General features: G+C 39.3%; 1 protein-coding gene across 1 annotated transcript; it reads left to right on the top strand.

The window, feature by feature from the left end:
* Positions 1-67: 67 nt before the first annotated feature.
* TTC19 (tetratricopeptide repeat domain 19) lies at positions 68-22,086 on the top strand (the record flags this gene model as incomplete). The annotated part of the gene is made up of 10 exons (XM_084236661.1): positions 68-251; positions 337-464; positions 2,273-2,383; positions 2,838-2,876; positions 3,617-3,673; positions 4,005-4,066; positions 6,678-6,772; positions 19,708-19,862; positions 21,266-21,428; positions 21,956-22,086. 10 exons carry the CDS (start codon positions 68-70, stop codon positions 22,084-22,086), a joined length of 1,125 nt encoding a protein of 374 aa, XP_084092787.1.
* Between the last annotated feature and the right edge of the window lie 4,003 nt (positions 22,087-26,089).

The following is a 26,089-nucleotide window of genomic DNA, read 5'->3' as shown; positions in this document are numbered from 1 at the left end:
CGGTGCCGGGGGCGGGACGCCCCGCGATCCCGCGGGGCCTGCAGTGCGCAGAGGACGCCGCCGGAGCATGTACCGGCTCCTGAGCTCGACCGTGGGCCGCGGCCTCCTGCGGGCCGCCGGGCGGCGGTGCCAGACCTGCCCCGCGCGCCTGATGCCGGAGCCGGCAGGAGGCCGGGCGCCCGAGGCGGAGGCGCCACCAGCCCGAGTCCTGCCGCCCGCCCGGCGCCCGGGCCTGCTGCCGCTGCTGGCAGGTGAGGGGCGCGGGCCGGGCGGGGCCGGCCGGGCGGGGCAAGGGGCGCGGGCCGGGCCGGGTGACCACAGAGCCCCTTCCCTCAGCGCTTGCCTGGTTCTCGAGGCCCGCTGCGGCAGAAGAGGAGGAGCGGCAGGGAGCGGGCGGGGCCGCCGCGGAGGACGCGGCGGACGAGACCGAGGCCGAGATCATCCAGCTGCTGAAACGAGCCAAGGTGAGGCTCGTGCGCATAACTCTCCCATTTGTAGAAAATTAGGTGGAGGCTCCGAGGTAAAATTGCCCAGAATTAGATGGGTCATTAGAAGGCGAGGGGGAATTGGGATCCATCCAGACTTGTCAGACTCACGCCTGCAGTAAAACTGCTGCAGTCTCGAGTGCAGGTGAAGGTGGCATCACAGGCATCGCTCTTTATCCAAACAAAATTAGCGGAAATATATTGTAGTTATTTTTATCAGTGAGCCAGTCAAGCTGAAAACACTGGCATAAAAAATTTTGCACTTATGCAGCACCCTGTAAATGTAATTAAGGGTTGATTTCTGGAGTTTGGTTAACGTCTTTCTAAATTCTTCCCTTTCTTTACCTTTCCCCCATATTTTTTTTCCTTTCCTCTCCAGGCTATCTGATCTCTTCCATGGGGCCAACTACTACCTCAATGTCTAAAGTTACATTCCTGTATTTAAGACCAATAAGCTCCACTTTGAGGCCCCACCTACCTCAGACTAACACACCCCAGTTGTTTTTGATCGTAGCTTAATGAACTTGTATGTCCATTATTAGTGTCAGGTGTACAAGGTAATTTGCCCTTTGTATAGAATACAAAGATCACTACAGTGAGTCTGTTTGCTCTCTATTCTTAGCAGTTTTTCAAATTTGCGATGCAATATTGTTGCCTATGAACCCCATGCTACAGTCTCCTGACATGGTTTTGTTTGTTTCTGTGGAAGTTGATTGACATACAACATTTATATTAGTTTCAGGTGTACAACTTCCAGACCTAAATGCTTGGTCTTAAGTGTCTCCTAATTTATACTTTCCTCATCTTTACTACCAGTTTTTTCAGCCTGGAAACCCCATAGTAATTCATAAAACTTATGGTATCATACCCCTGTCTCCCAGTACACTTAATGTCCAGCAAAAAGTCCTTTTGTTGTCTCTTGTGCTATCACTGTAGCCACACTGCCACATCCTATACTACCTAAAAGTCTTGCCTGGCTTATTCCCTTCCTCCTCCCTCACTTTCCCCTCCCTCCCCCCTATTCTCCATGCAGCAGCAAGAGTGATTTTTTTAGAAATATAAATCAGAGCATGTCACAGCCTTCAGAACAAACTTTGAATGACTTCCCACCGCATTTGTGATCAACTTGAACTTGCTACTACAGCCTGTAAGCACCTACATGATAAAAACTAATCTAATGTAACCACTCGTTTAGCAGTATACCTCTTCCCTTCACAGCTGTTTTTTTATGAAGAACCTTCCTCTTTAGTGTTTTGGACCTTTTCTCACTCTGTATCCTGTTTGGGTCATTTTCCTCCACCGTTCCTTAATTGTTGACTCATCCTTTCTACCTCAGTTTCTCTAAAGACTTCTCTGATTTGCATTTAGAGGAGACCCCTTGTTCCTTCCATTGATTTTTCTTCATAGCTCTTATCAGTAGCTGTAATTAAGCTGATTTGTCCTGCAGGGTCACTCCCAGCTTGCAGGAAAAGAGAAAGAGAATAGAGGGCAAGCGGCTTCATTATAAAATGTGACATAAAAATTGCTAATGTTCCTGCTGCCTGCATCTGTTGGCCAAACTTCCTCATATAACCTCACATTCCTGCGAGGGAGGCTTGCCTGCCTCTCTGTTACCACTGTAGACATAGTGCCTGGTGCATAATAGGGTTTCAGTAAATATTTGATGAATGAATGATTTCTTTCTATGTGTTGGCATGTATAGCCATCTCCACTGTCATCTGGCTGAGCATATGCATATGTTTTCTTTACATTTCATTTTCTGTTATTTTCTTGTTTTCTTTTTTCAGTTGAGCATCATGAAAGATGAGCCTGAAGAAGCTGAGCATATTTTGCATGACGCTCTTCGTCTTGCCTATCAGAGTGATAACAAGAAAGCCATCACTTACACTTATGATTTGGTAACTCTTCTAACCAATCTGAGTCACTGATGATGGTGGGTGGCAAAAGAAGGGATATTAGCTTCCCTCATTTATATTTCTGAAGTTCAGAATGTACTAAAGCTCTACTGTTCTGTTTTTTCTAAGTTTACTTTTGGTTTCCATCTTTATTACCCTTGGGAGTCATTTATAAGAGGCCCCAATCTTAAAGCAAAAAGAAACAAATATCATTAGCATTTTTTCTTCAATAATTAGTGGATCTAGATTTGGTTTGTCATCAGCAAAGTACATGAAAGTATATACTCTTACACTGTTGCTGTCCTTAGTTTCTAGGAGATGAGTTAGTGACATACTTTTCTCTCTGAACTATTTTTTTATTTAGAGGGGCAAAAGGAAAGGGAAGTTATGGTCTAAAGATTTTGAAATAAGTAGAAACAGTACCCTAAACTGAGAAACAATTTTTATTTGATTTCAGATGGCCAACTTAGCATTTATACGGGGTCAGCTTGAAAATGTAAGTAAATCATTTTATGTAATATAAGTAAATCTTAAATTTGTGAAGGACAAAAGAAGCCTCAAGGCAACTGTATAGTAAGGGTCATAGGCTAAGCTGCTGTAATGGAGACCCCCAGAAATAGTGATTCAGACAGGAAGGAGGTTTGTTTCTCTTCAAAGCATTAGCCCAGAGATAAACACTTTAGTGGGGAAGGGATACTTCTGCTCCATGAAGTGATCTAGAAGTCCAGGTGCTGTCTAAGACATGGCCTTATCTGCATGTATGAGCTGGCTTATGTCCAGCTTAATGAAAGGAGGAAAAACAGGATGGAGGGCAAGCAGCTTTCTTATAAACTATGACTTAAAAATTGTTCACATTCCCTCCACCTGCAGTCTCTTCACCAGAATTTCATCATGTGACCACATCTAGCTGCAGAGGAAGCTGACCTGTTAAAAATGGAGGAGAGATCTGTAACTAAAAAAGATGGAGAGGAAAGTGAATGTTAGGGAACAGTTTGCAGTCTGCCATAGTGAGTTTGAATTAGAAGGTAATTTCTGAAGTGGGTTTCGACTCACTCAGGGTAATTTTTAAGAGGATGTGGTGTCTTGGCAGTTTAGTAATTTTCCTATCGTAAGGATACTTTTACTTTTGTGTGTGTTGTAGTTTATAAGGAATGATGCATCAGACTAGTACTTAGAATCCAGGATCACTTAGATAGTGGGGCCAAAGTAAAAGAAATTTTTTTCCTTATCTTTTAGGCAGAAAAACTTTTTAAAGCAACAATGAGTTACCTGCTTGGAGGTGGTATGCAACAGGTAAATATTTGCTTAGGATTGGACCCTAACTGAAGCAGACTTTTCAAAATAGTCTTGCTATTTTGAAGAAACCATTTTGTTGATACTATACCCAGTCCCCAATATATGTGTTGTCCAGAAAAGGTAAAATATGTCCCTCTCTACCCCTCACATCAGTCTTTCATTCACGCAAAAGCATGGTGGCTGAGAAATTCCACAGTTGCCAAATTCCTCTAAAAGGATAAATATTTTGGTGTTTAGGCCAAAGTCACTCAAAGTTGATTTGAAATATTCCATGAGGAAATTTTACTTGTTATTGTTATCAGTTTCCTTTTTTTTCTTTTTCTAACAGGAGGACAATGCAATAATTGAAATCTCTCTAAAGTTGGCTAGTATCTATGCTGCTCAGAATAGGTAAGTATAGTTAGAATTTAGGTGTGGCAGCAGTGAGAGATTGGGGATGTGGGAGAAAACTGTGATCCTGGGATGGCAAATAATCTTCTTTGGCATATTAATCAACTGTGTCTCCAAAGAATTTGGTGTCACACTCAAATGTTTTCTGTTCTTCATCTTTGAAATCTTCAGCCTTCTCATGTTTTGCCCCTGCTGTTTCCATTAGCCAGCTGAAAGGGGCACAGAGGTCTCACAACTCTGGTTGCACCATGACAACACTAACCAAGTTTTCCAAGTCATTTGGGAAGGGAAGGTACAGTTAGAACTTTAGCTCTTGTCTGAAGAGGAGATAAACTGTAAAAACTGTTGGGGATAATATTCTTTGAAAAAAACCTCTGATACTTGTATCAGCAAAGCAGGAAGTGAGATATCAAAACAGTGAGAGTTGCTATAGGAGTGTCTCAGTGACTGTTTCAGTGGGCAGTGTTTTTGTTTTTTTGTTTTTTTTTTTTTTAGGATTTTTTTTTTTTTTTTAAGATTTATTTATTTATACAAGCACTGGGTACAGTCAGAAGCGTGGGAGGGTGAGAGAATTCACCAGAGCCAGAGCAGGGAGCAGAGCAGGCAGAAGGACCAAGGTACACTGCTGAGGTGAGCAGCGGGCGGCAGGAGAGCTCTGTGTGCCATGCGGGACCCTCCTCCAGTGGCTGGGGAGCAGCTGGGGGTCGAACCAGCGCTGCAGAGGCTGTGGGCAGCTTCGCAACCCAGCGCTTAACCACTGCACCACCAGGGAGGCCCTGGGCAGTGTTTATTTAAAGCATGTAGAAATGATCGCGTAGCTAGGTTATAGGCCAGGGAAGTATCTAGGATTAGAAAAGAGATCTTTGGATAATTAGGACTGGAAAGCAATGTTAACTTAGAAATATTAGATGAGTCTAAATTCCTATAAATTAGAAAAAGTTTCCCAACTGCACAGGGACTGTTTAGAAAATAATTTACATGTGTATCAAAGGTCAGGAACACTGATGAGTAGGCTTGGTGCCATTCTTTCTGGGTGGAGTTCAAAGAAGAAATGTGTAGGATGTAAACAGAGAACAGCTCTGGAGAGTTGTGTTGGGGTGAATTTAAGGAACGATCTAAGGCTAACTTTTCTAAGGATTTCGGTTGTTGCAGAAGTTGGGTATCAGCATTTTGGAATGACATCATGCTTGGTGCCATGTAAGGAGTGCCCACAGAGTCCAGGGGACCTGGCACTGGTCCCTCTGCCCAAGGCAACAGCTCTTTCATTAGCAGCATCTGTTTAGTCTTCCTGCATTTTGGTTGGTCACTAGGCTAGAGCCTTTGAGGGGCTTTGAATTAAGGTCTTTTGAGGAGTTTGGCTTGTGCTGGGGAGCATTGCAGCTTTGATCAATCTTCTTGGGAAGAGGAGCAAAAAGGGACAGGTGTTGATGGGATATAAACTCCTAGGGTAAGAAGAACCCTTAAGTTAATAAACTCTGGCAAGTAAGTCGTTCATTGTCCTGGAGAGGTGAAAGCTTGTATAGTGATCACTAATAATCAATCTGTAAGTTACTGTGTTCTCCCCTTAAAAGTGTTTCTGTTTTTATTTTGTTTTATAGAGAAGTATAAGACCAGAAGTGATATGACTGGATTGTGAGTCTTACAAAGGCTAATGTGAATTAGCGGGGCGTGTTTATAGACATTTTGCTCTCACTGGAGCATCTTTGGACATTTTAACCCTAATCCATGTTCTGGATGGCAAGGTCCCTCCAGCCAAGGTTTGGGTCTGAGACTAAAAGGGGAGCTTCTGTTCTTTTAACAACAGTAAAACAATGGGGTCATCTTATCTTCCCTGGCAGAGAACAACGAGAAGAGTAGAGATGAGCTTTGTAGTGCCACTTCTGGTTTAAAAGAAGAAAAAAAAAAAAAAAGGCACAAAATAAAACTAGAGTTCACCTGGAAGAGCAAAATTCAAAATGGAGTTTCTGCACGGAGAAGGAATTTCTCATGTTCCCGTGCATCTCTTTATAGAAACCAGCAGTTTCTATAGCTAACTCTGTCCAAAGTCAGTCTGCCTGCTTGGGTGTCCTTTATAGGTGACTATAGAACTGGGCTAAATGCCTTCCAGTGCCATAGCTAGAAGTTCATTTCTATAAAAGAAATGTTCGTCAAAGAGCTACAGCTTAGAAGAAGAATTAAGCTAATAAACGTTTTCAAACACGGTATGAGGTCAGTAGGTAGAATCCTTACTATGGGGTTTAATAAGCCTTTAACCTTGCTTGGTTCATACTGGTAGTAGATTAGATTCGTACCATTATTAGGATGAGATTTTTCATAAATGGAGAAAAAGACTTACTTGAAACTCTGTTAGTGAGAGGGTGGTGAAAACTGATAATTAAGTCAGTTACTGAAACTGCAGCCAGATTCCTGGCTTTTATGTCTAAAATTACATGACTGAAAAAAAATTATTTTTTGAGAAATGACAGATTGACATTCCTTAGAGACCAAACAAAATTCCGTCTTCCTATTTTGCACTTACCTTTTATAATACTCAAACCCAAGCTAGGAAAATGAGGGTAAAGAAGCAGTTTGTAAGAAGGTGAACAACTGATTGCTAATCTTTGCTTTACAGACAAGAATTTGCTCTTGCTGGCTATGAATTCTGCATTTCAACTCTTGAGGGAAAAATTGAAAGAGAAAAGGAATTAGCAGAAGACATTATGTCAGGTAGGGAAACCTGACTCTTTTCTGGAAATTGAATTTTTGCTGCAAGAGAGAGGTTATGTGAATTATGAAGAGAGAGGTTATATGAATTATGAAAGGGAAAGTTACCCATTTTGGAAGTTAAGTGACTTCCTAAGATCTCAGAAAAGGGTTTGGAATAAGATGTTTTGTTTAAACCACCATTTGAAAAGTCCCTTGGTAACATGTTCATAATTTATCTATTAATTTTTAATTTTTTGCTACCTGGAAAATGAAGATCAGAAAAGGAAGGTGTTTTTATCTTTCGGTTTGACTACCAGTCAAAATGCTAATTTCCAAATACACCAAATTACGAAAGACAAAGAGAAGCTCATGTTTTTTGCATCCTCATTATGCTGGGAACAGAATGGGATGGGCAGCAAGCTCTAACTCTTTACCATTGGATTGCTTAATATGGTTTGAGGTTTTTGAAATTTTCAGTTTTAACATTCATTCAGTAACTCACTTCAAGAGCCAAGAGCTAGATAGATGCTTACGATATAGCAGTCAATTCTATTGTCCCTAAATATGCCTTGAAAGAGTTTTCTGTACTCGTCTCCCAATTTCCTCTTGAACATAATTAATTTTCTTATCACTACACTGAAGACTTATCAAGATCACCAGTTCTCAACATTTGTGTTTCCTGATAACATTTTTTGCACCTTTTACCCAGGTGCTGTTGCTTATTGAGAACACTTACTCACATGGCCTCCCAGTGAGGCCAGTGAGGTTGACCCAGACACCTCATTAGTCAACCCCCTTTCCTCATACCCTGGGAAATAACATTTAGTCCCAAACCTTTATTTTTTTTAAATTTATTATTTGTCAGTTGCTTATGTGTCCTCAGCCCCCCTCCACCACAGCTCCCGTGACAATGCCCTAATCCCCTAATCTCATGCTTTCAGTGCACATGTGAACTGCAGACCAATCAGTAAGGCTGTTACCTGACATCTTGACATGAATGTCTACTGTTCATCTTTTACCTAATATGTGCAGAATGAATCTTGTGATTCATATTTTTTCTAAAATATATAGATAAAATGTAGGTATACAAAGGGTTGAATGATTGATACCAAAATATAGAAGGATTATCTCTGATTGGTAGATTTATAGGAATTTGTTTTGTTTTTTCCTGAATATTTTATGACTTATAAGGTTTTCTTTTTAAAATTCCTTTCTAACATTACGTGGTACAAAATGTCAAAGAATATAACAATTTAAAAACAGCATTTCCTTGTTCCACTTTTTAGTTAGGCATTTTCAACTTAATTTCTTCTACTAGTTTTCTCTGTACTTCTAAAATTATTATTGTTGAGTTGTTATTTCCAGAATATGTTGACTTACAGAAAAGTGAAAAGAGCGCAATTTTTGGTTAGTTGTCTTGATTACATAATTACATTTTCTTTTGCATGCATCCTTGGTTTCTTCAGGAGTTTAGCGTTTTGGTTGTTTTAATGTGTGTGAAAAGTTCTTCTTTTAACCACTATGCTTGGCTTTCTTCAATTCCTAAGATTTTGTGGGGGCCATGTGAACAAATTGACCTGCTTGTTTCTCACTGGCAAACATGCCAGTTTGTAGACATTCACTCATTTCATGTGCTTAGTCACTTGCCACTCTTTCCTCTGCTTTTCATCTCCCTTCTACTTCTTGTAACTTTGTCTTTTTCATCCTTTAACTTTGATTTCAGTGGTGTTTGGTAGGTAAAGGAGATAATGCTTGTGTTTAGACCAGAACTGTAATTGTGCGCAGTATTCCAGTCTTCTGTCACTAGGCTTAAGGTGGTAGTATCCAGATGTTTCTTTAGGATAGATTCTTGGCACTGAAATTCCAGGTCAAAGTAGCACATTTTCAGGTTGAATATTGTGAAATTGCCCTTGAAAATAACCCAAACCGGTTGTATTAATTTACATTTTCTGGTTGTGCTAGTCAATTTGCTTTGTGAGTTTGGTCAGATTATTTAATCCCTACATGCTTTTTTTTTTTTAAAGATTTATTTATGCATATAAGAGCTGGGGTGTAGGCCAGAGATGCAGGGGTAGGGGGTGAGAGGATTCACCAGAGACAGAGGGGGGAGCAGAACAGGTGGATCTACTGAAATCCACTACTGAGGGGAGCAGCAGGCAAGACAGGAGAGAGAGGTCTGCTGCGCCATGTGGGTTAGCTCACTGGCTGGGGTGGAACTTATGTTGCAGTGGCTGCTGATAGCTTGATAGCCCTAAGACTTTATCCCCTGCACCACCAGGGAGGCCCTAATCCCTACATGTTTGATTCACTGAGTGGGATTAGGAGAATATTCCTTTATAGGATTATAGGGTTGAATAAATTTGCTTTTTAAAAATTTTTAGTAAATACTGAGTAGGTGTTGGGCAGGTGGTGTTTTAGGATTTGAGTAGAGGTAAGTGAAGCAAAAGTCCCTTCTAGAGTTTAATACTTAGAAAAGTATTTTTCGCCTTTGAAAATGTGTTTGTCTATCTTTCCTCTGAATTATCTTCTTTTATTTCTAAAACTGAGCATTTAACTTATTTTTTACATATATGCAATTTATTTTGGTAGATATTGGTAACTCTTCTTAAAGATAATTTGAGTTAAATGTTAATATGGATCGCAGAGAAGCTTCTTTTGCAAAATTTCTTCCCATTTTTTTTCACTCACCTATCATAATAATATATCTTTTTGTCCATTCCTGAAGTGCTGTGAAGACTGAAATTTTAGATTTGCATTATATTTACAAATTAGTTTGGGGTATCTGTCATCTGAATAAATTACATTCGATTGCAAATTTTAGGAAATTTCAACTAAATGAGATTAAATGGTAGGGCATTTATTATCTCATGTAACTGGCAGTTCAGGAAAATGGAACAGGCTGTTGAGTTAGTTAAGTTGTTCATTGAAATCCTGAATAAGGGCTTCCCCTAGTGGCACAGCGGTTGAGCGCTGGGCTGCGAAGCTGCCCAAAGCCTCAGCAGCGCAGGTTTGATCCCCGGCCACCAGTGAGGGTCCCACATGGTGCGCAGACCTCTCCTGCCACCCGCTGCTCCCTTCAGCAGTGTATTTCGGTCCATCTGCCTGTTCTGCTCCCTGCTCTGGCTCTGGTGAATTCTCTTACCCTCCCGCGCTTCTGATTGTACCCAGTGCTTGTATAAATAAATAAATAATTTTTTTTTAAAAAAAAAAGAAATTTTGAATAAGAGTCTTTCCATCCCTCCTCAATGTCATTATCAGTGTGTTGACTTTCTCTTCCTGCTCCCATTGTTATTGCAAAGTGACTATACTGGTTCCCCAGAATCTCATTCAGAAATGGCAGTGTCCAGAGGAAAAGGAGATGATGTTTTTCTTAGGATCAAGGTAATCTTTCCTAGAGGCCAAGTAAATTTATTCTTACTTTCATTGACTGGAATTGGGTTATATGCCATTTCTAACCCAGTCCTTGCAAGAGAAATGGAATTACAGGGCCTCCCTGGTGCTCTAGGGGGTAAGTCTCAGCATATCACCACTATGGCCTGAGTTTGATCCCGGACCATGTAGGGCACGCAGCAGACTTCTCCAGTCTCGCCTTCTGCTCCCCTTAGCAGTGTATTTCAGTAAATCCACCTGCTCCCACTTTGCTCCCCACTTTTTCTTTGGTAAATCCTCTCACTCCCTCCCGCCACACCTCTGGCTTATACCCCAGTTCTTCTGTGCAAAAGTAAATTAAAAAAGAAGTGAATTACCATGATTGGCTAAAACTCACCAGGATTCATTCCTGACAGAGGATGAATCCCTTTTGAGTCCCTTGGCTTGAATAATTTGAGAAGAGTAGAGATACTGGGGCAAACAGCAGATCTGCTAGGAAAAGAAGGTACTCACTAGTAGCTTAGAAGTTAATTTCAATATTGAGTCTTCCCTTTGAAGAACATGGTATGGGTCTTACAGACTTTTGCTTATAGATTTTTTTTCACATGGGCGTGGCTACTATTCTGTGGTTTATACTGCTGGAAATATTTAATGCTGATGTTTTATTTAGATCTTTGTATTTATTTTATGTGAGGTTCATAGTTTGTTTCCTGTGCTTGTCATGGCAAGATTGTATTATGTGATAAATTGGATGTGTTCTGTGTTTTCTGTTCTGGCACAGGTATAGGTTATTACATGGTTGATCTATTCTTTGAAAGTTGTGGAATCTATAAAACCATATGGGCTAGATCTAGATCACCTTGAGAGCTGATTTTATGGCAACCTTTTTTTTTCTTCCTTAATCATTACACATACACTCAGCTTTCTTCCAATTTACTGATTTAATTTCAGTACCAAGAACAGTGCCAGGCACACCAAATTAATCTGTTGAATAAGTGAATGTACGTAGGTCAAAGGATTTCGGAGATCTTTATTTTCCTGGAAGAAACTGTGTTTTTTATTTTTTTTAAAGATTGATTTATTTATGCATACAGGAGCTGGGGTGCAGGCCAAAGAAGTGGCGGGGGTGGGGGGGAGGGTGTGTGTGCGAGCATTCACCAGAGACAGAGTGGGAAGAGAACAGGCAGACTGACTGAAATACACTGCGGAGGGGAGCACTGGGGAGACAGGAGAGGTCTGCTGCGCCATATGGGTTGCTCCCTGGCTGGCCTGGGATGGAACTCATGCTGCTGAGGCTGTGGATTGCTTCATAGTGCGGTGCTTTAACCCCTTGCACCACCAGGGAGGCCCTGGAAGAAACTTTCTAATGGAATTATATTTTGAAAGTATAATAAACAATACTCTCTTATGTATCTGAAATCATCATGTTCCTTTCCCACATTTTAATTTTATAGATTTCTTCTCTTTATAAATTTGATTCTTTTCATCCTCCTCTCCTTAAGCTGTAAGTTTTGTTCATTTTTACATTTAAAAAAATCAAATCTTTTTGTAAAGTTGAAGTATTTTTGGTAACATAATTGATTAGATTTCATGAGTGATTGAAGTGTGGCACCTAAGTTTACATCCTGGCTCTTCCACTTACTAGCAGTGTGGCTGGAGGCAAGTTACTTTTCCGTTTCCTCACCAGTAAAATAACAGTTGAAACCACCCTCTAGAGTTAATGGAATTAAATGCTCTAGGACCATGGTAGTACGCATTAAGCATTTTGTAAAGAATTTGCTAGAATGAGATATATTTATTAACCTAATTTATTAAGTGGTTTTAACTAGTCTATATTTCGCTTACCACTGACAGTTTATGACGGCCCTCCCTAACTGTTGTATTCAGTTTCTCCTTGATTTGCCAATTTTGTTGATCTTTTCAAAGAGCTAACATTTGCTTTCCTTTTCTGTTTTTTGTATTCTGTATTTCATTTATTTCCACTCTGATCTTTATTATATTTCCTGATAGCTTTGGGTTTTATTTTTCTTTTCTAGTTTAAGTGGAAGATAAGGTTATTGCCTTAAGATCTTTCTTCTTTTCTAATATAGGCATTTACAATTGTATTTCAACTTTTGTAGCTTTAGCTATATTCTATATTTTTTGACTTGTGTTTCATTCATCTCAAATTATTTTTTAATTTTTCTTACGATTTCTTTGCTCTTTTTGATATTTTGGAGTGTGTTGATTAGTTTCCATATATTTGTGAATTTCCCAAACTTCCTTCTGTTGGTGATTTCTAAGTTCTTTCCTTTTTGGTTGGAGAACATGTTTGTAATGAATTCACTTCTTTAAATGAATTGTTTTATAGTCCAGCATGTGGTTTTTATCCTAAGTGTTTTAGGTCTAGTTAGCTTGTAGTGGTATTTAAATCTTCTATATCCTGCTAATTTTGTCTAGTTGTTCTAGACAGAATTTTGGTTTCGACCTTTATCCTTTGTACATATTTCCATGTTTAAAGAATCCTTGATATATATCTTTATTGTTAGCCCTTCATCAGAAAAATGATTCATTTTGCCCTAAGATATGTCACATATCTTAGTATTAAAGATTTTCTACTGTATATTATCCAGACTTTTCCTGAGTTATTTTATTTTCAGTATGGCCTTTGTAGAAGGCTGTTTTTAAGTTTTTTAAATAACCTAATTGAGTATCATTGTCTTGTGATAGAAAATCTTAAAACCTGTTTTAAAAAGTATTAAATAGGGCCTCCCCTGGTGGCGCAGGTGGTTGAACGCCGCACTGTGTGAAGCTGTCCGTGGCCTCTGCTGCCCTGGTTTGATTCTGGCCGGCGGGCAAGAGTCCTACATGGCACAGCAGGCCTCTACTGTCTTGCCTGCTGCTCCCCTCAGCAGTGTATTTCGTCAGTCTGCCTGTTCTGTTCCCCGCTCTGTCTCTGGTGAATCCTCTTACCCTCTTGCACATCTGGCCTATACCCCGGTTCTTGTATAAATAAATCAATCTTTTTTAAAAAAGTTTTAAATAATTTTTTTTTGGTTTAAATTTTGCATTGTTGTTTCCAGTCCTTGGAGATTTTTCTTCATTAATCTCTTTATATTTTAGAAAGAAGACATATGGTTTTCTTAATTTTGTTAGGTATAACTTAAAACATTTCTTTGAAACACATTTGGAAAAAATTATTTGTTTTCAATTTCTTTTGTAAGATAAGATGCATCCAGTTTAGCATTCTTCTGCCTTTCCCTTTCTTCATTTATTCTCTCTGATCTGGAATTTCAGACCTCAGAATTTATTATAGAGGATACTAAAACCATCCCCTCTACTTAGGAGGGGAGTGTGGTGATAGGAGCTTACCAGGAAGGAGGCCATCATTAGCTAAAGCCATTGGAAGTGAAAAAAGAGCAAGAAACCTCAACTACAGCATCTAGTTTTTGTTCCTCTTCAAGAAACCAACCAAGCAGAACTGGTACACTATCTTCTTTATAGATAGCCTGTCTTCTCTTGTCTGATTGCTTTGTAGGAATCAAGTTTTATCAGTTAGGGATTTGTCTCTTGAGTTTTGCCTGATCTGTGGTGAAGTTCGGTAAGATCCAATTCTCTTGAGCTTCTATAGTATATCTTTGCTTCTGTTTGTCCTGCTCTGGCCTTTTATTCAGTTATGACATTTATCTGTGTGTTGCCCCCCCCCCCTTTTTCCTCTGTTCTTTTATATTTATCTATCACTCCTTCCTCAATGGTCTTATTTGGGGAGTTTCTCCAGTATAATAATCCATGTTGCTAACTTACTATTCAGAAGTTAGTATTGTGCTTTTTTTCCTGAGTGGTTTTTTTTTTAATTTCAAGCAGAAGAGTGTAGAGACCCTAACAAATGCCTGAATACCTTTCCCTTGCTTGGTCAAATCTAAGTATTTTACTGTATGTGCTTCAAAACTGTTTTTATAAATTTAAGACTTGTGTACCCCTGCTGTGTAATTATCCTGAATTTAGTTTTGATTTCTGTCATTCATATGTGTATTTATTACACAATAAACGACAAACAGGGATTTTTAAAAACTATATGAATGAGATATTACACAATTGTTTGTAGTTTTTCTTCATATGTTGGGATTTATTCACGTTGATACTTAAAACATCAGTTTTCCTGGCACAAAAGCACTGGTTGCTTGTCAAACCACAGGTCTACTGGGTTGCATCTGTTCAGAAGGGGTGACTTCCTCTCAGCAATCCACTGGGGTGAGACAGAGAGGTGAAGCCTCTTTTCATCCTTACAAGGAACGACACAGGCTAATGGTGTCCCTGATTATCAGTGCAAGTATTCTGTATCTGTCAATGTAGTCCACATTCTGGTCTCTTTCAGTCCCACTGAAATCCCTCATATTGCTAACATACCCCAGAGAGCTTGACTCTCTGATTGTCAGGACTTGCAGTTACTTCCAGTTTTTGCTATTACATGGTGTGATGATAACATAGTTCCCCTGTTGAAGAGGAAAGTTGTATTACTGTGTAAAAAATTACTCACTGAATATTCTTCAATCTATGTCTTTTGTGTACACATACACAATTTATTTCCTATGGTTAATTCAATTGCTTATTGACTGTTTTAACAGTTTACTTTTTTTCAGATTGATTTATTTATGTATACAGGAACTGGGTGTAGGCCAGAAGTATGAGGGTGAGAGGATTCACCAGAGACAGAGTGGGGAGCAGAACAGGTGGATGTACTGAAATACACTGCTGAGGGGAGCAGAGGGTGAGATAGGAGAGGTCTGCTGTGCCATGTGGGTAGCTCCCTGGCAGGGGTGGAATTCATGCTGCAGTGTCTGGTGATAGCTTCATAGTGCTGAGAGTTAAACCCTTGTGCCACCAGGGTGGCCCAACAAGTTATATTTTCACTAGCAATTATTAGTGTTCTTGTTGCTCTGTATCTTTGCTTTAGTTAGACTTAAAGTTTTTGATGATCTGATGGGTTTGAAATGGGAGTTTCCTGTGTTTCAGTGTGTTTTTCTCTGATTACTAGTGACGTCGGACAACTTTTCATGAATTGATTGGCCATTCAGATTTCCTGCTTTGAATATTGTCTGTATACTTTGCTTATATTTTTTGAAGGTTTTTTCCCTTAAGATTTGCCTTGAACATCTTAAATTCTGTAGGTTACATCTTTTTGTGGCTTTGTCTTATCACTTTAGGACATGACAGAAGTCAAAACATAACTATAAGAGAATCTATTTTCTGTTAGTTTGTGTTTTTTGTGCTTTAGTAAAGTTTCTCATTCTTTTAAGGACAGAAAGATACTCTTACATAGATGTTTGGCTTTTTTTTACATTTAGTCTTCAATTTACTAGCATTTGTTTTTAATATGATATGAGTTATCAATGTAATTTTTTTAAAAGATTTATTTATTTACACAAGAACCAGTGTACAGGCCAGATGCTTGGGAGGGTGAGAGGATTCACGAGAGAGGGGAGGCAGAACAGGCAGACTGCCGAAATACACTGCTGAGGGGAGCAGTGGGCGAGACAGGAGAGGTCTGCCACGCATGTGGGACTCTCGCCGGCTGGCCAGGATAGAACCGGCACTACAGAGGCTGTGGATAGCTTCACAGCACCGCGCTCAACCGCCAGCGCCACCAGGGGAGGCCCATCAGTGTAATTTCTTATCCCTCATGGACAGCCAGGTGCTCAGAACTGTTTCATTAATCTATCATTTTCTCACTAATTTGTAATGACCATGCTTAAGTTCTCATAGATGATATATGAAGTGCTGCGTTGAATTTTATAATTAAAATTAATTTCTTTAATTTCATTATATCTTTACCACAGTTTCATACTTGTATGTTTTTAATTGTTCATTCAGCTGTTCAGTAAAGAAATGCTTATTGAATGCCTGTTGTATGCCAGACACAGTACTAGACACTAAGATAACCGCTATAAATAGTTGCTGCCTCATGGAGCTAAATTTCTAGTGGAGAAAAAACATGTAATATATACTGTCTAGTAAATTGTTATGTCCAGAGATGATTAAGTGCGATGTATTTGAGGGAATACTTTGGGGCAGTATGCTATTTTATAGGGCTTAGGGAAGGCCTAATTGATAAGAAACCCATAGAATGGGAGGGAATAAGCCAAGTGACAGTGTCTGAGAGAGGGAAATTATATAAAGATGGACCTGTGACTGCAAGGCTCTGACGTGGAGCATACTTGATGAATTGGGCTGTTGGAAAAGTCATGATGGTTTTTTTGTTTTGTTTTGTTTTGTTAAGCTTGCTTTCTTTCATGCATACAAGAACTGGAGTGTAGGCCAGAGGTGTGGGGCTGAGAGGATTCACCAGAACAGGCAGGTCGACTGAAATACACTGCTGAGGGGAGCAGCATGCGAGACAGGAGAGGTCTGCTGCGCCATGTGGGTAGCTCCATGGCTGACTGGGGATCAAACTGCTGCTACAGTGGCTGGCGATAGTTTTATGGGACTGTGTCTTTGCTCCTTGCCACCAGGGAGGCCCTGTAGTTTTTGTTTTTCAAGCAAAAATGCTTCATGACTTTCCCAACAACGCAGTACATATTGATAAGATTCTTGAAGGCCTCCCTTTTTATTGTCTGCTTATTCTCATTTATGATAAACTTTCATGTTTACTTTTCAGCAGGGTTTTATGTAAAATGAGACTCCAGAATGGTTTTTGTTTCTTCCAGGTACTTAGGCCCAAGCCTAAATGAATGGTGTAAATTTAGTACAGCATGTAGCACCAATCTGTGACTGCAAATTTCCTTGGTAGTCATTTTTCCCATCTAGATGCCAGACTTGGCCACTTATACTTTCTTGTGTCTTGGGGTGTGGGGGGCATGGTTGGAAAGAGCAGGGTAAAGGGTATGTGGAGACATGACATAAATATTCTAATTCATCCTTTTCTCGAGGTTGTATCCTATAACCAGGACAAGCATCCTTGCTTTTAAGTTTCAGATCTAGTTCTCTGTTTCTGCATTAGTTGAAGGCCTCAATTCTGGATTATTATAATATGCTGGACTTTTGCTCTGCTAACGCGCACACTTTTCCACTTTGGGTTTTAGCTTACTCCTAATTTATGACCCTTAAGATGTTCTCTTAGCTCAGCTGTGCATGTAAAGGGATATTTGTTACAAGGCTTGAAGCAGAAAGGTTTTCAGATTATCAACTACATTACTGGACCCAAAAGCCTTCGTTCAGATTCTGCTTTACTCCTTCCACTTCCTGATCTGCTAGAGTTAGTGCCTAGCTAATGAGATACAGCTTAACAGAAGTTTTAGGACCTTCCTGGAACATGGCTGGTAAATATTTGAAGTCTGAAAAGACCTTTGTAGACTTTCCTAGTTATTTGGTGGGGGGCAATGGGGAGTCTAGAAGAGCTCATGGGGTAGATGCCAGTACTCAAAATTCCCTAAATTAGATGCTTTTTCTTATAAATGTGTAAAGTTGTTTCAATACTTAATCAGATTCCTTTTTATTCTACTTTATGCAAGCCTAATTTGATATACTGATAAATATACTGAAATATTATCATATTCTTGGGTTAAATGCTATTTGGTGATACCTTTGGGGCATTTGAAAATTGTATTTATGAGAATTTGGAGTAAAAATTTCTGTAATCTTGTTTGCTACATGGACTGATTTAGATAGCTCATCTTTTTCTCAGATTAGAAATACTTGAAGAATTTATGATTAAAACTTGAAGAGATAAATATGCCCCCTCAGATAAAAACAATCCTTTAGGGGTAAGCTTTGTATAAACATGATTCATTTTTCAGCTTTTATTAGGCTGATTTCTAGCAATTTTTATATTTATTTGAGAACTTTTTAAAACATTATCACTTAGAAAAGGGATTCTTCTTTGGTTATTAAAACTGAAATTTTCTCTTGGCTGTATCCTGAAGGATCTATTTTTTTTTTTAAAGATTTATTTTTATTTGTACAAGAAATGGGGTACAGTCCAGAGACAGAGTAGGCACAGAACAGAGACACGGACCAAAAACACTGCTGAGGGGAGCAGTGGGCGAGACAGGAGAGGTCTGCCGTGCCATGTGGGTATCTTCCTGGCCAGCCGGGAATAGAACCCGTGCTGCAAAGGCTGCAAACAGTTTCACAGCACTGCGTTCAACCCGCTGCGCCACTGGGGAGGCCCTGTATTCTGAAGGGTTTATTTTATTTTTGAAGATTTTTATTTATACAAGAACTAGGGTACAGGCCAGGTGTGCAGGAGGGTGAGAGGACTCACCCAGAAGCAGAGTGGGGAACAGAACAGGCAGACTGACGAAATACACTGCTGAGGGGAGCAGTGGGCGAAACAGGAGAGGTCTGCCACGCCATGTAGAATTCTTGCCGGCTGGCCAGGATCGAACCCACACTGCAGAGGCTGCAGACAGCCTCACAGTGTGGCACTCAACTGCCTGCGCCACCAGGGTGGCCCTGTATCCTGAAGGTTTTATTTATTTTATTTATTTATTTTTTTTATTTTTTAATAGAGGCATGTTTTATTTATTTATTTGTTTGTTTGTTTTGTTTATACATGCACTGGGTACAGTCAGAAGCGCGGGAGGGTGAGAGAATTCACCAGAGGCAGAGCGGGGAGCAGAACAGGCAGAAGGACCAAAGTACACTGCTGAGGGGAGCAGCGGGCTGCAGGAGAGGTCTGCGCGCCATGTGGGACCCTCCGCTGGTGGCCGGGGAGCAGCCGGGTATCGAACCGGCGCCGCTGAGGCCTCGGGCAGCTTGGCAACCCAGCGCTCAACCGCTGCGCCACCGGGGAGGCCCTATCCTGAAGGTTTTAATAAAGAATCTTTTTCTCCCATAGGCCTATTTTTAGAGAAGTGGTTTTTTGTTTTTGTTAAATCCTTTATGGTCAAAGTGCTATGAATTTAAAATTATTTTTAAAATAATGAAAAAACAGCTAGAATTTTACTTTCATTAATCTTTCTTAAAAAGCTTTACTGTCTTCCATTCCAATTAATTTCCATTACTGGTATCAGTGATAATTTTTTACTAGGATTACTTGTCACTTCATTCTTGTGCTTTTGAGTTATAGGTAATGAATGTGTTTTGTAATTATAAAACATAAAAGAGCATTGTTTTAAGGTATAGAAATAGTCATAGTAACACAAATCCCCAAAAATACTTTTTGGCATTTTTAGAACATACAACTTCCTGAATTGGAATAATTACACATGTTCTGTGACATTTTGGGTATATGGTAAACATTTGTCTTTAAATGTTCGCAAATTTTAGTATTTCTGCGGTATTGTAAATCTTCTGTTACAAATTCTTCTTGGACTTTTGTTTGAAGGGGATAAATTAGCATTCATTTTTAACTGTGCCACTCAATAAATTAGGTGGGGGAAAGTTCCAGGATTCTAGCTAGTTTGGTCATGTCATTTAATTGGAAATTAATCCACTTAAATTGTCACCTTTATGTAACCGCTTGAGGTTAGTAATACCTTTTACATGAACCATTCAGTGGATTTTATACTATTTAAATATTTGAGGGGCTTGGTAATGAAAAATGATTAGGGCTTCACTTTCTTTATTGTACTTGTTATATCCCAGCACTGCTTTTATTTTCTTCATAGTGGATGAGAAAGCCAATACCCACCTTCTCCTCGGCATGTGCTTAGATGCCTATGCTCGATACCTTCTGTTTTCCAAGCAGCCATCACAGGCACAAAGGATGTACGAGAAAGCTTTACAGATTTCTGAAGAAATACTAGGAGAAAGACACCCACAGGTAAGGGAGGAAGACATTAAGAAGAATTATAAAACAAAGGTTTAAAAATTTATTTATGGATGAGAAATGCCACACTCCATAGAAAATGATGAATAGCAGATAGTCCTGAATGTGTCCTCTTATCTTGTGCCCCCCAGTCCATCTATTTTCCTACCATTTCGCTTGTACCCCCTAACTATTTGTTTCAAAAGGATTGAGACTGGTTAATTTCCAGTTTGCCAAAACATTTTGCAAAAGTCATAGGTTAAACATTAGAGCAGCCTTTCTTAAAGGCAGGTCTAATGAGGCACCAGCTTTGGGGGACTTTATAGATTCAGTATTTTGGAATACTAAGTCTTTTTGAGGAATAGGTTAACCCTTGAAAGATCCTTGCCTTCCTCACCCATAGGGAAGATGCCAAGGGGGGTTGGAGGAAGAGGCAGGAAGGAGGGACTACATTAAAAAAAGAAAAATTAAAGGGGCCTCCCCGGTGGCGCAGTGGTTGAGCTCTGGGTTGCGAAGCTACCCGCAGCCTTTGCAGTGGCGGTTCGATCCCCGGCTGCTGGGCGAGGGTCCCACATGGTGCGCAGACCTCTCCTGCTGCCCGCTACTCCCCTCAGCAGTGTATTTCGTCAGTCTGCCTGTTCTGCTCTCCGCCCTGGCTCTGGTGAATTCTCTCACCCTCCTGCGCTTCTGACTGTACCCCAGTGCTTGTATAAATAAATAAATCTTTAAAAAAAAAAATAAAAACCAGTGACAGAATTTAAGCATACCTTGCAAAGTTTTCTATGAGACCATTTGTTAAACATTGAATTAATTTCATTTCTTTGTATTTCAAGTTCTGCAAGAGGTAAAAAGTGGATTGTTTTGCTGTATGAATGCTTAGTACCCCCAAACTAGGACACAAAATTTTAATTGGACTGAACAGGACTTGGGTAGATGAGCAAGGCAAATTAATAAGAGTCGTTAAGAAAAAACAATTTGGATTATGAATTATTTACAAGAAAAGAATTTAGAACTTTATAATGATAGAGTCCCCTTACTGGAAAACAGATGACAAATGGAATTCATATCACTAGATAGGGGTTGTCGTTCCAAGATTGCTGAACTTTAAGCAACAAGATCATTATGGTGTCTTTTTGCTGTTATTTTTCACTTGGTGCTTGTAATTTGATAATTAGTTCAGTTAATAAGTAATATCCTGTTCCCTGGTTTCTAGATTGGCATTACTTTGCGGTCTAATGGATGTGCACTGTACAATATGAATGATAAATTCACATAATTTGTTAAAAGGCTGCTGTTCCTTACTTGTCTGTGGAGTAAGATGAAATGATTGACTATATTGAGTTTGTCAAACCTAAAATTAACAGTAAATCTCTGTAGGTGTGTTTAAGAAAATGATTCGTTTTTTCTTTTGTGTGTAGACTATCGTGCTGATGAGTGATCTGGCTACTACCTTGGATGCACAGGGCCGCTTTGATGAGGCCTGTGTTTATGTGCAGAAAGCATCTGATCTGGCAAGACAGATAGAACATCCTGAGCTACACATGCTGCTCAGTAATCTAGCTGCAATTCTAATGCACAGAGGTAGGAAGCAATGGAAACTTGGTGACTTGCTTTAAAGAGAAATGCCATTGGGTTTAACGAGGGCAAGGGGAAGGCTGCTTCTGAACTGAAGACTGGCTGAATGAGAATAGAAAAAAGATATACCATTGTATTAAACTTACTTTAACTTACACAGCCCTGCACTAGCCTGCTGAACCACAAGCTAGAGAAAACTTTGTGATGATAGTACCTTTTTTCTTGTGCTCTACATTTCTAAATGTTTTCACATGAACAGTTTAACTTGCTCTCTCACAGTGCACTCATAAAGCTGGTAAGACACAGAATATCAGATATACTTGGCTAATGGAATGGGGCCCTTGGGTCTGTCAGAAAGCACAGTTAGGAAATCCCATGGTACTCCCTGGGTTGGAGCTCTATACTTTGGGCTGGCCTGTCACGTGGGGATGGAATAAGGCAGCACCGGCTGTATCATCACTAGTGCTTTCTCTTTAGAGCCACTTTGACAACCTACGTTTTTCTTATTCTTCCTTTTCTTTGGGTTATTTTAGAACGATATGCACAAGCAAAGGAGATCTACCAGGAAGCACTGAAGCAAGCAGAGCTGAAAAGAGATGAGGTTTCTATACAGCACATCAGGGAAGAGTTGGCTGAGCTGTCAAGAAAAAGTACTTTAACTTAATTATGTCAAACTGTAAATCCCTTTTTGTTGAGGGGTAGTTCCAGTAATAGCTATTCTAGTGTCAGTGGCACCCAAATCAATGGCTTAAATCTTTTGTCTTTAATGTTCTAGTTTCTTCACCTGAGACATGTGAAGGAAAAATTGTATACACTGCCACTTTTAAAGGAAAGACAACTTCCACTCCCAACTGATTTTGACTTCTAAGGACAAATTTGTCAAGTGATGCTTTTCATTTGTGACACATGATTCCACGCTGTTTGTGCTGATCTAAGATATATAGATCTCTATAGATTAAGATGAGCCAGTTTTCCTCTGGAGTGGGTGTGTGGTAATTCATCCAGGTTTCTACCATGAGATTTGGTCCACTGATTTGCTACCCTTTTTTCTCTTATTTTTTCAATATCTGGAAGACCAGAGCTACCTGTCTCATGACAAAGGGGGATTATGGTGAGTTACTTTTCTTATAATTATTTAATGAAGCCCACTTTGGGATTTAATGCATAAGGAAGAAAAGTGGTATCTTACTTGCCTCCAGCATAAAATTTTAAGTGAAAATTACACACTTGCAAGTACAGCACCCATTTGATTTAAAAGTCACCTGTATGTTATTGTACATATATGGTTATATACAACTGAGATGTAATAACCTCTAGTTGTCTGAGCATTCAACTTCCTTTGCAGTCTAGGGACAGTAACAGTCAACTGAGGAGCTCTTTATAGAATCATGCACCCAGATTCAACTCCAAACCTTCTGACTTAGGGGCAGGGCCCTACAATTATATTTAGTGCTTCTCTAGTAAGTCTGATGTGTACTTGGTTCAGAAGAATTATTGACCTGGATCCTAGTTCTTGCTTTTTGAGTTTGGGTCTCAATAGCCTCATCTGTAAAGTTAGGAACAAATGGGAGGAGTTACTTGGTCAGGTGACTTTAAATGAATACACTGCCTCAAGGAATATAAATACAAGACACATAAGTGGATGTTCTTACCTCAGCAGTCTTACAACTTTTCTAGATACTGTGAAGGAACACTGTTATTGTTGATACACCTTTAGGGACGTTAAGTGGGACTGATATGTACATACTGGAAGAACCCTTTCATAATAAACTAGAGACTATAACAACATTGTATGTATTCCGTAGTGTTTTGAGTTTCTCATAAAAAGAAAGTTTACAGAAAAGTTAATGGAAATAAGTCTGAAGGTCCAGACGCTCAGGGATTGATTAGACTAAAACTATAATTTTATATATTGCAGATGTAAATTACTTTGTCTAAGTTCATCTATTTACCATGAAGCTAATTTCTTTAATGAAGTCTAACTTAAAATGAAGCTATAAATCAAATTTAGTGCAACCCAAACCCATTCTTAATTTACTTTTTAAAAATTGTCAATTACTCACCTTTTGCATTGAGAATGTTTTCACCTTTTCACAATTGCAGGAGCTACTGAAAGTTAGATCTTTCACTCCAGGTTTAGGAATTTTTGATCCTTCACAATAATTCATTTCATGGTCCCAGTGATAGAAAAACTAGTTTTCAGAAAGCAGTCTCTCTTCATGAGGGTGTTCTCATTAAAGTTCATTTGCACTGTCTTTAAATTAAAGCAAGATACAAAGCAGGAGGACTGATCCCCTTTACACATCTGAATTCAAACTGAACTGTTAAAAAGTAAATTTATGAATGATGTCACTAGTTTTAAGTGGATAGTTTTAAAAATATTGATAGAAACTCAGCATACCCAAAGAATCATAAAACTTCCTGTCATAAATATGCACTGGAAATTTGACTGTCAGAGTACTCCTGTGAATAGTTAGGAAGACCTTAATTTAGTTTTTTGTACTAAAAACATCATGCATAACGATGTACCTTCGGAACACTGCAGTCTCAGCCTGCAAAGAGGATTATGCCTTGATTTACAGCCAACTTCAAGTCATCACTGTCAGCGCTGTGACTGCCATTTCAGTCTTGGAAAGGTGGACAGCTACCCCACCCAGATGATTGTTCTCCATAGGTAAGCCATGTGAGAATTCTGTCTTTCCATTCTTCTGAGCTAGGAAATGATAGCGGATTTCATCTCTATTCTGAAACCTCTTCTCCAGGTGACGGTAGATGAAGACACACATACATTGTGATGGGGTGAATGATTTACAGCCGTTCACCTTGGGATCCTTACATGGGAATGCAAAACCAACAAGTTAGGCTCTCATCTGACACTGTCTCAACTGTTATAACTTGACGTAGCTTAAGACCCTCCAAGTTACAGAAAAATACTACCGTTATTGCGCCTGGGTCATTTGACGATGTAAATTATTAACAAACTGAAATACACCAGTACCTGAAAACAGTTTTCTACTGAAATGTTTTTAAGTAGAACATTTAGTTAATACCAACTTTCCAAGTAGTAGGACTCTGACCCCTAAGCCTGATTTAAAGTTTACTTGGAGGGACCATAAGTGCAGAAAAGTGGAGTAGTAACACAACTAAAGGCTTTAACTTTAGACAAGATGATAGTTCACAGTTAATAACTGACAGAGGCAGGCGAAGTATTGAGCCAGTGTCCTCATCCATAAAATAGGGTTAAACGCCAATGCTACAGGGTGATGTGTGAGTCTCAAACACAAATGAAATACTTGTTACAAAGGAATGGATAATCATAGAGCTGCTTTCTTTTGGAGGCTTGAGTACTTTTTTTAAAGTTTTAAGTCTACACAGCAGTCAATTTTATCATTTGAGAAACATTAATTTCTCCCCTTGATAATCATCAGTGGCATTCTCTCCAAATCATTAATTATATATTGTGGAAGGGTGCTTCAAGGCAATGCTAATGTGTGAAAGACCCTAAAAATTCAGCAAGCAACTGTTAAAGATAAACGGATCCTTTTGTACCATAATTATTTTAAATTGTGTTTTAAATTACCTGCTCCTTGAGATTCAGTGAGACAAAAACAGCCCATAAACTTGCTCACACAGAATAATGGCACATAGAAAGGACCACGTGTTCACCATGAGAGTGCAGGATGCAGCACAAAGCAAATCTAAAAGACTAAAAATTCTATACACACATATCCTAACTCAACCAGTAATATAATATATTGCGTTTTTCTTTGAAACCTGTGACACCAAGAGTCTTTAAGTCACAAATAACCTATTGTTGCTGTGGACAGGGTAGTCAGATTTATTTCAAAACAAAAGCTTTGTTGGGCTGCATCAAATGCAGGAGAAAAGGAATACTTGGGCATGGTTCAGTTACCAGTGTGCATAACAGTGAGGTATGCCTCAAATAAGCCTTTAAAACTTTAGAAACGATCTATAACATACCCATGCAGTAATATTTTTTTCAGTGCTACTAATTAAAAAAAAAAGTAAAGCCTGCACTGGAAATTTACAATATGGCAGAATTTGTTTCTCCTACCTTTGACCCTAATATGTTAATTTACAGATAGTGCTCACAGGGTCTATGTTAAAATCTAAACATTTCCACAAGATCTTAAACATCACCAGGAAGCTGAATTGAGAAGAAACAAAATTGCATAAAAGTACAAATGCCCGTGACAGCCAACATTATGTAACTGGGCTGTGTGAGGTTGTTTAGAAGGCAAGGGTTAAAAAGACGAAAAGATCTTTAAAAATTTATCCCCAAAGTTGATGTGCTGATTTGAACATAAGTACACCAGATACTACAGCAAGGGGAAACACTGCAAAAAAAAGTAATCTATTTACAGAAGAGTGATTTAAAGACATTATGGTTTTCTTTACAAACAGATATAAGAACAGGAATTGTCCACTTTTTAAAAACTCTACATTTCTCTATTATTATAATCCACTGAATTGCCTGTGTCAAAGGCAGCTCCCCACCCCCACCCCCATTTGACTCTCCAAATAAATTTCCATCATTTCTTCATCCGTGGTCCAGGCTCTCCTGAAAAGTCTCTGGGCACATGTCATGGAGACAAGTTTTTTGACTTGCAATTAAAAATAAAACCACCAATAACTAGAAATCCCAC

Source organism: Talpa europaea, assembly GCF_964194135.1.
Source record: "Talpa europaea genome assembly, chromosome: 7".
NCBI lineage: Eukaryota > Metazoa > Chordata > Mammalia > Eulipotyphla > Talpidae > Talpa > Talpa europaea.
Note: the sequence above shows the minus strand (reverse complement) of the source record. Positions and strands in the feature narration are given on the sequence as shown.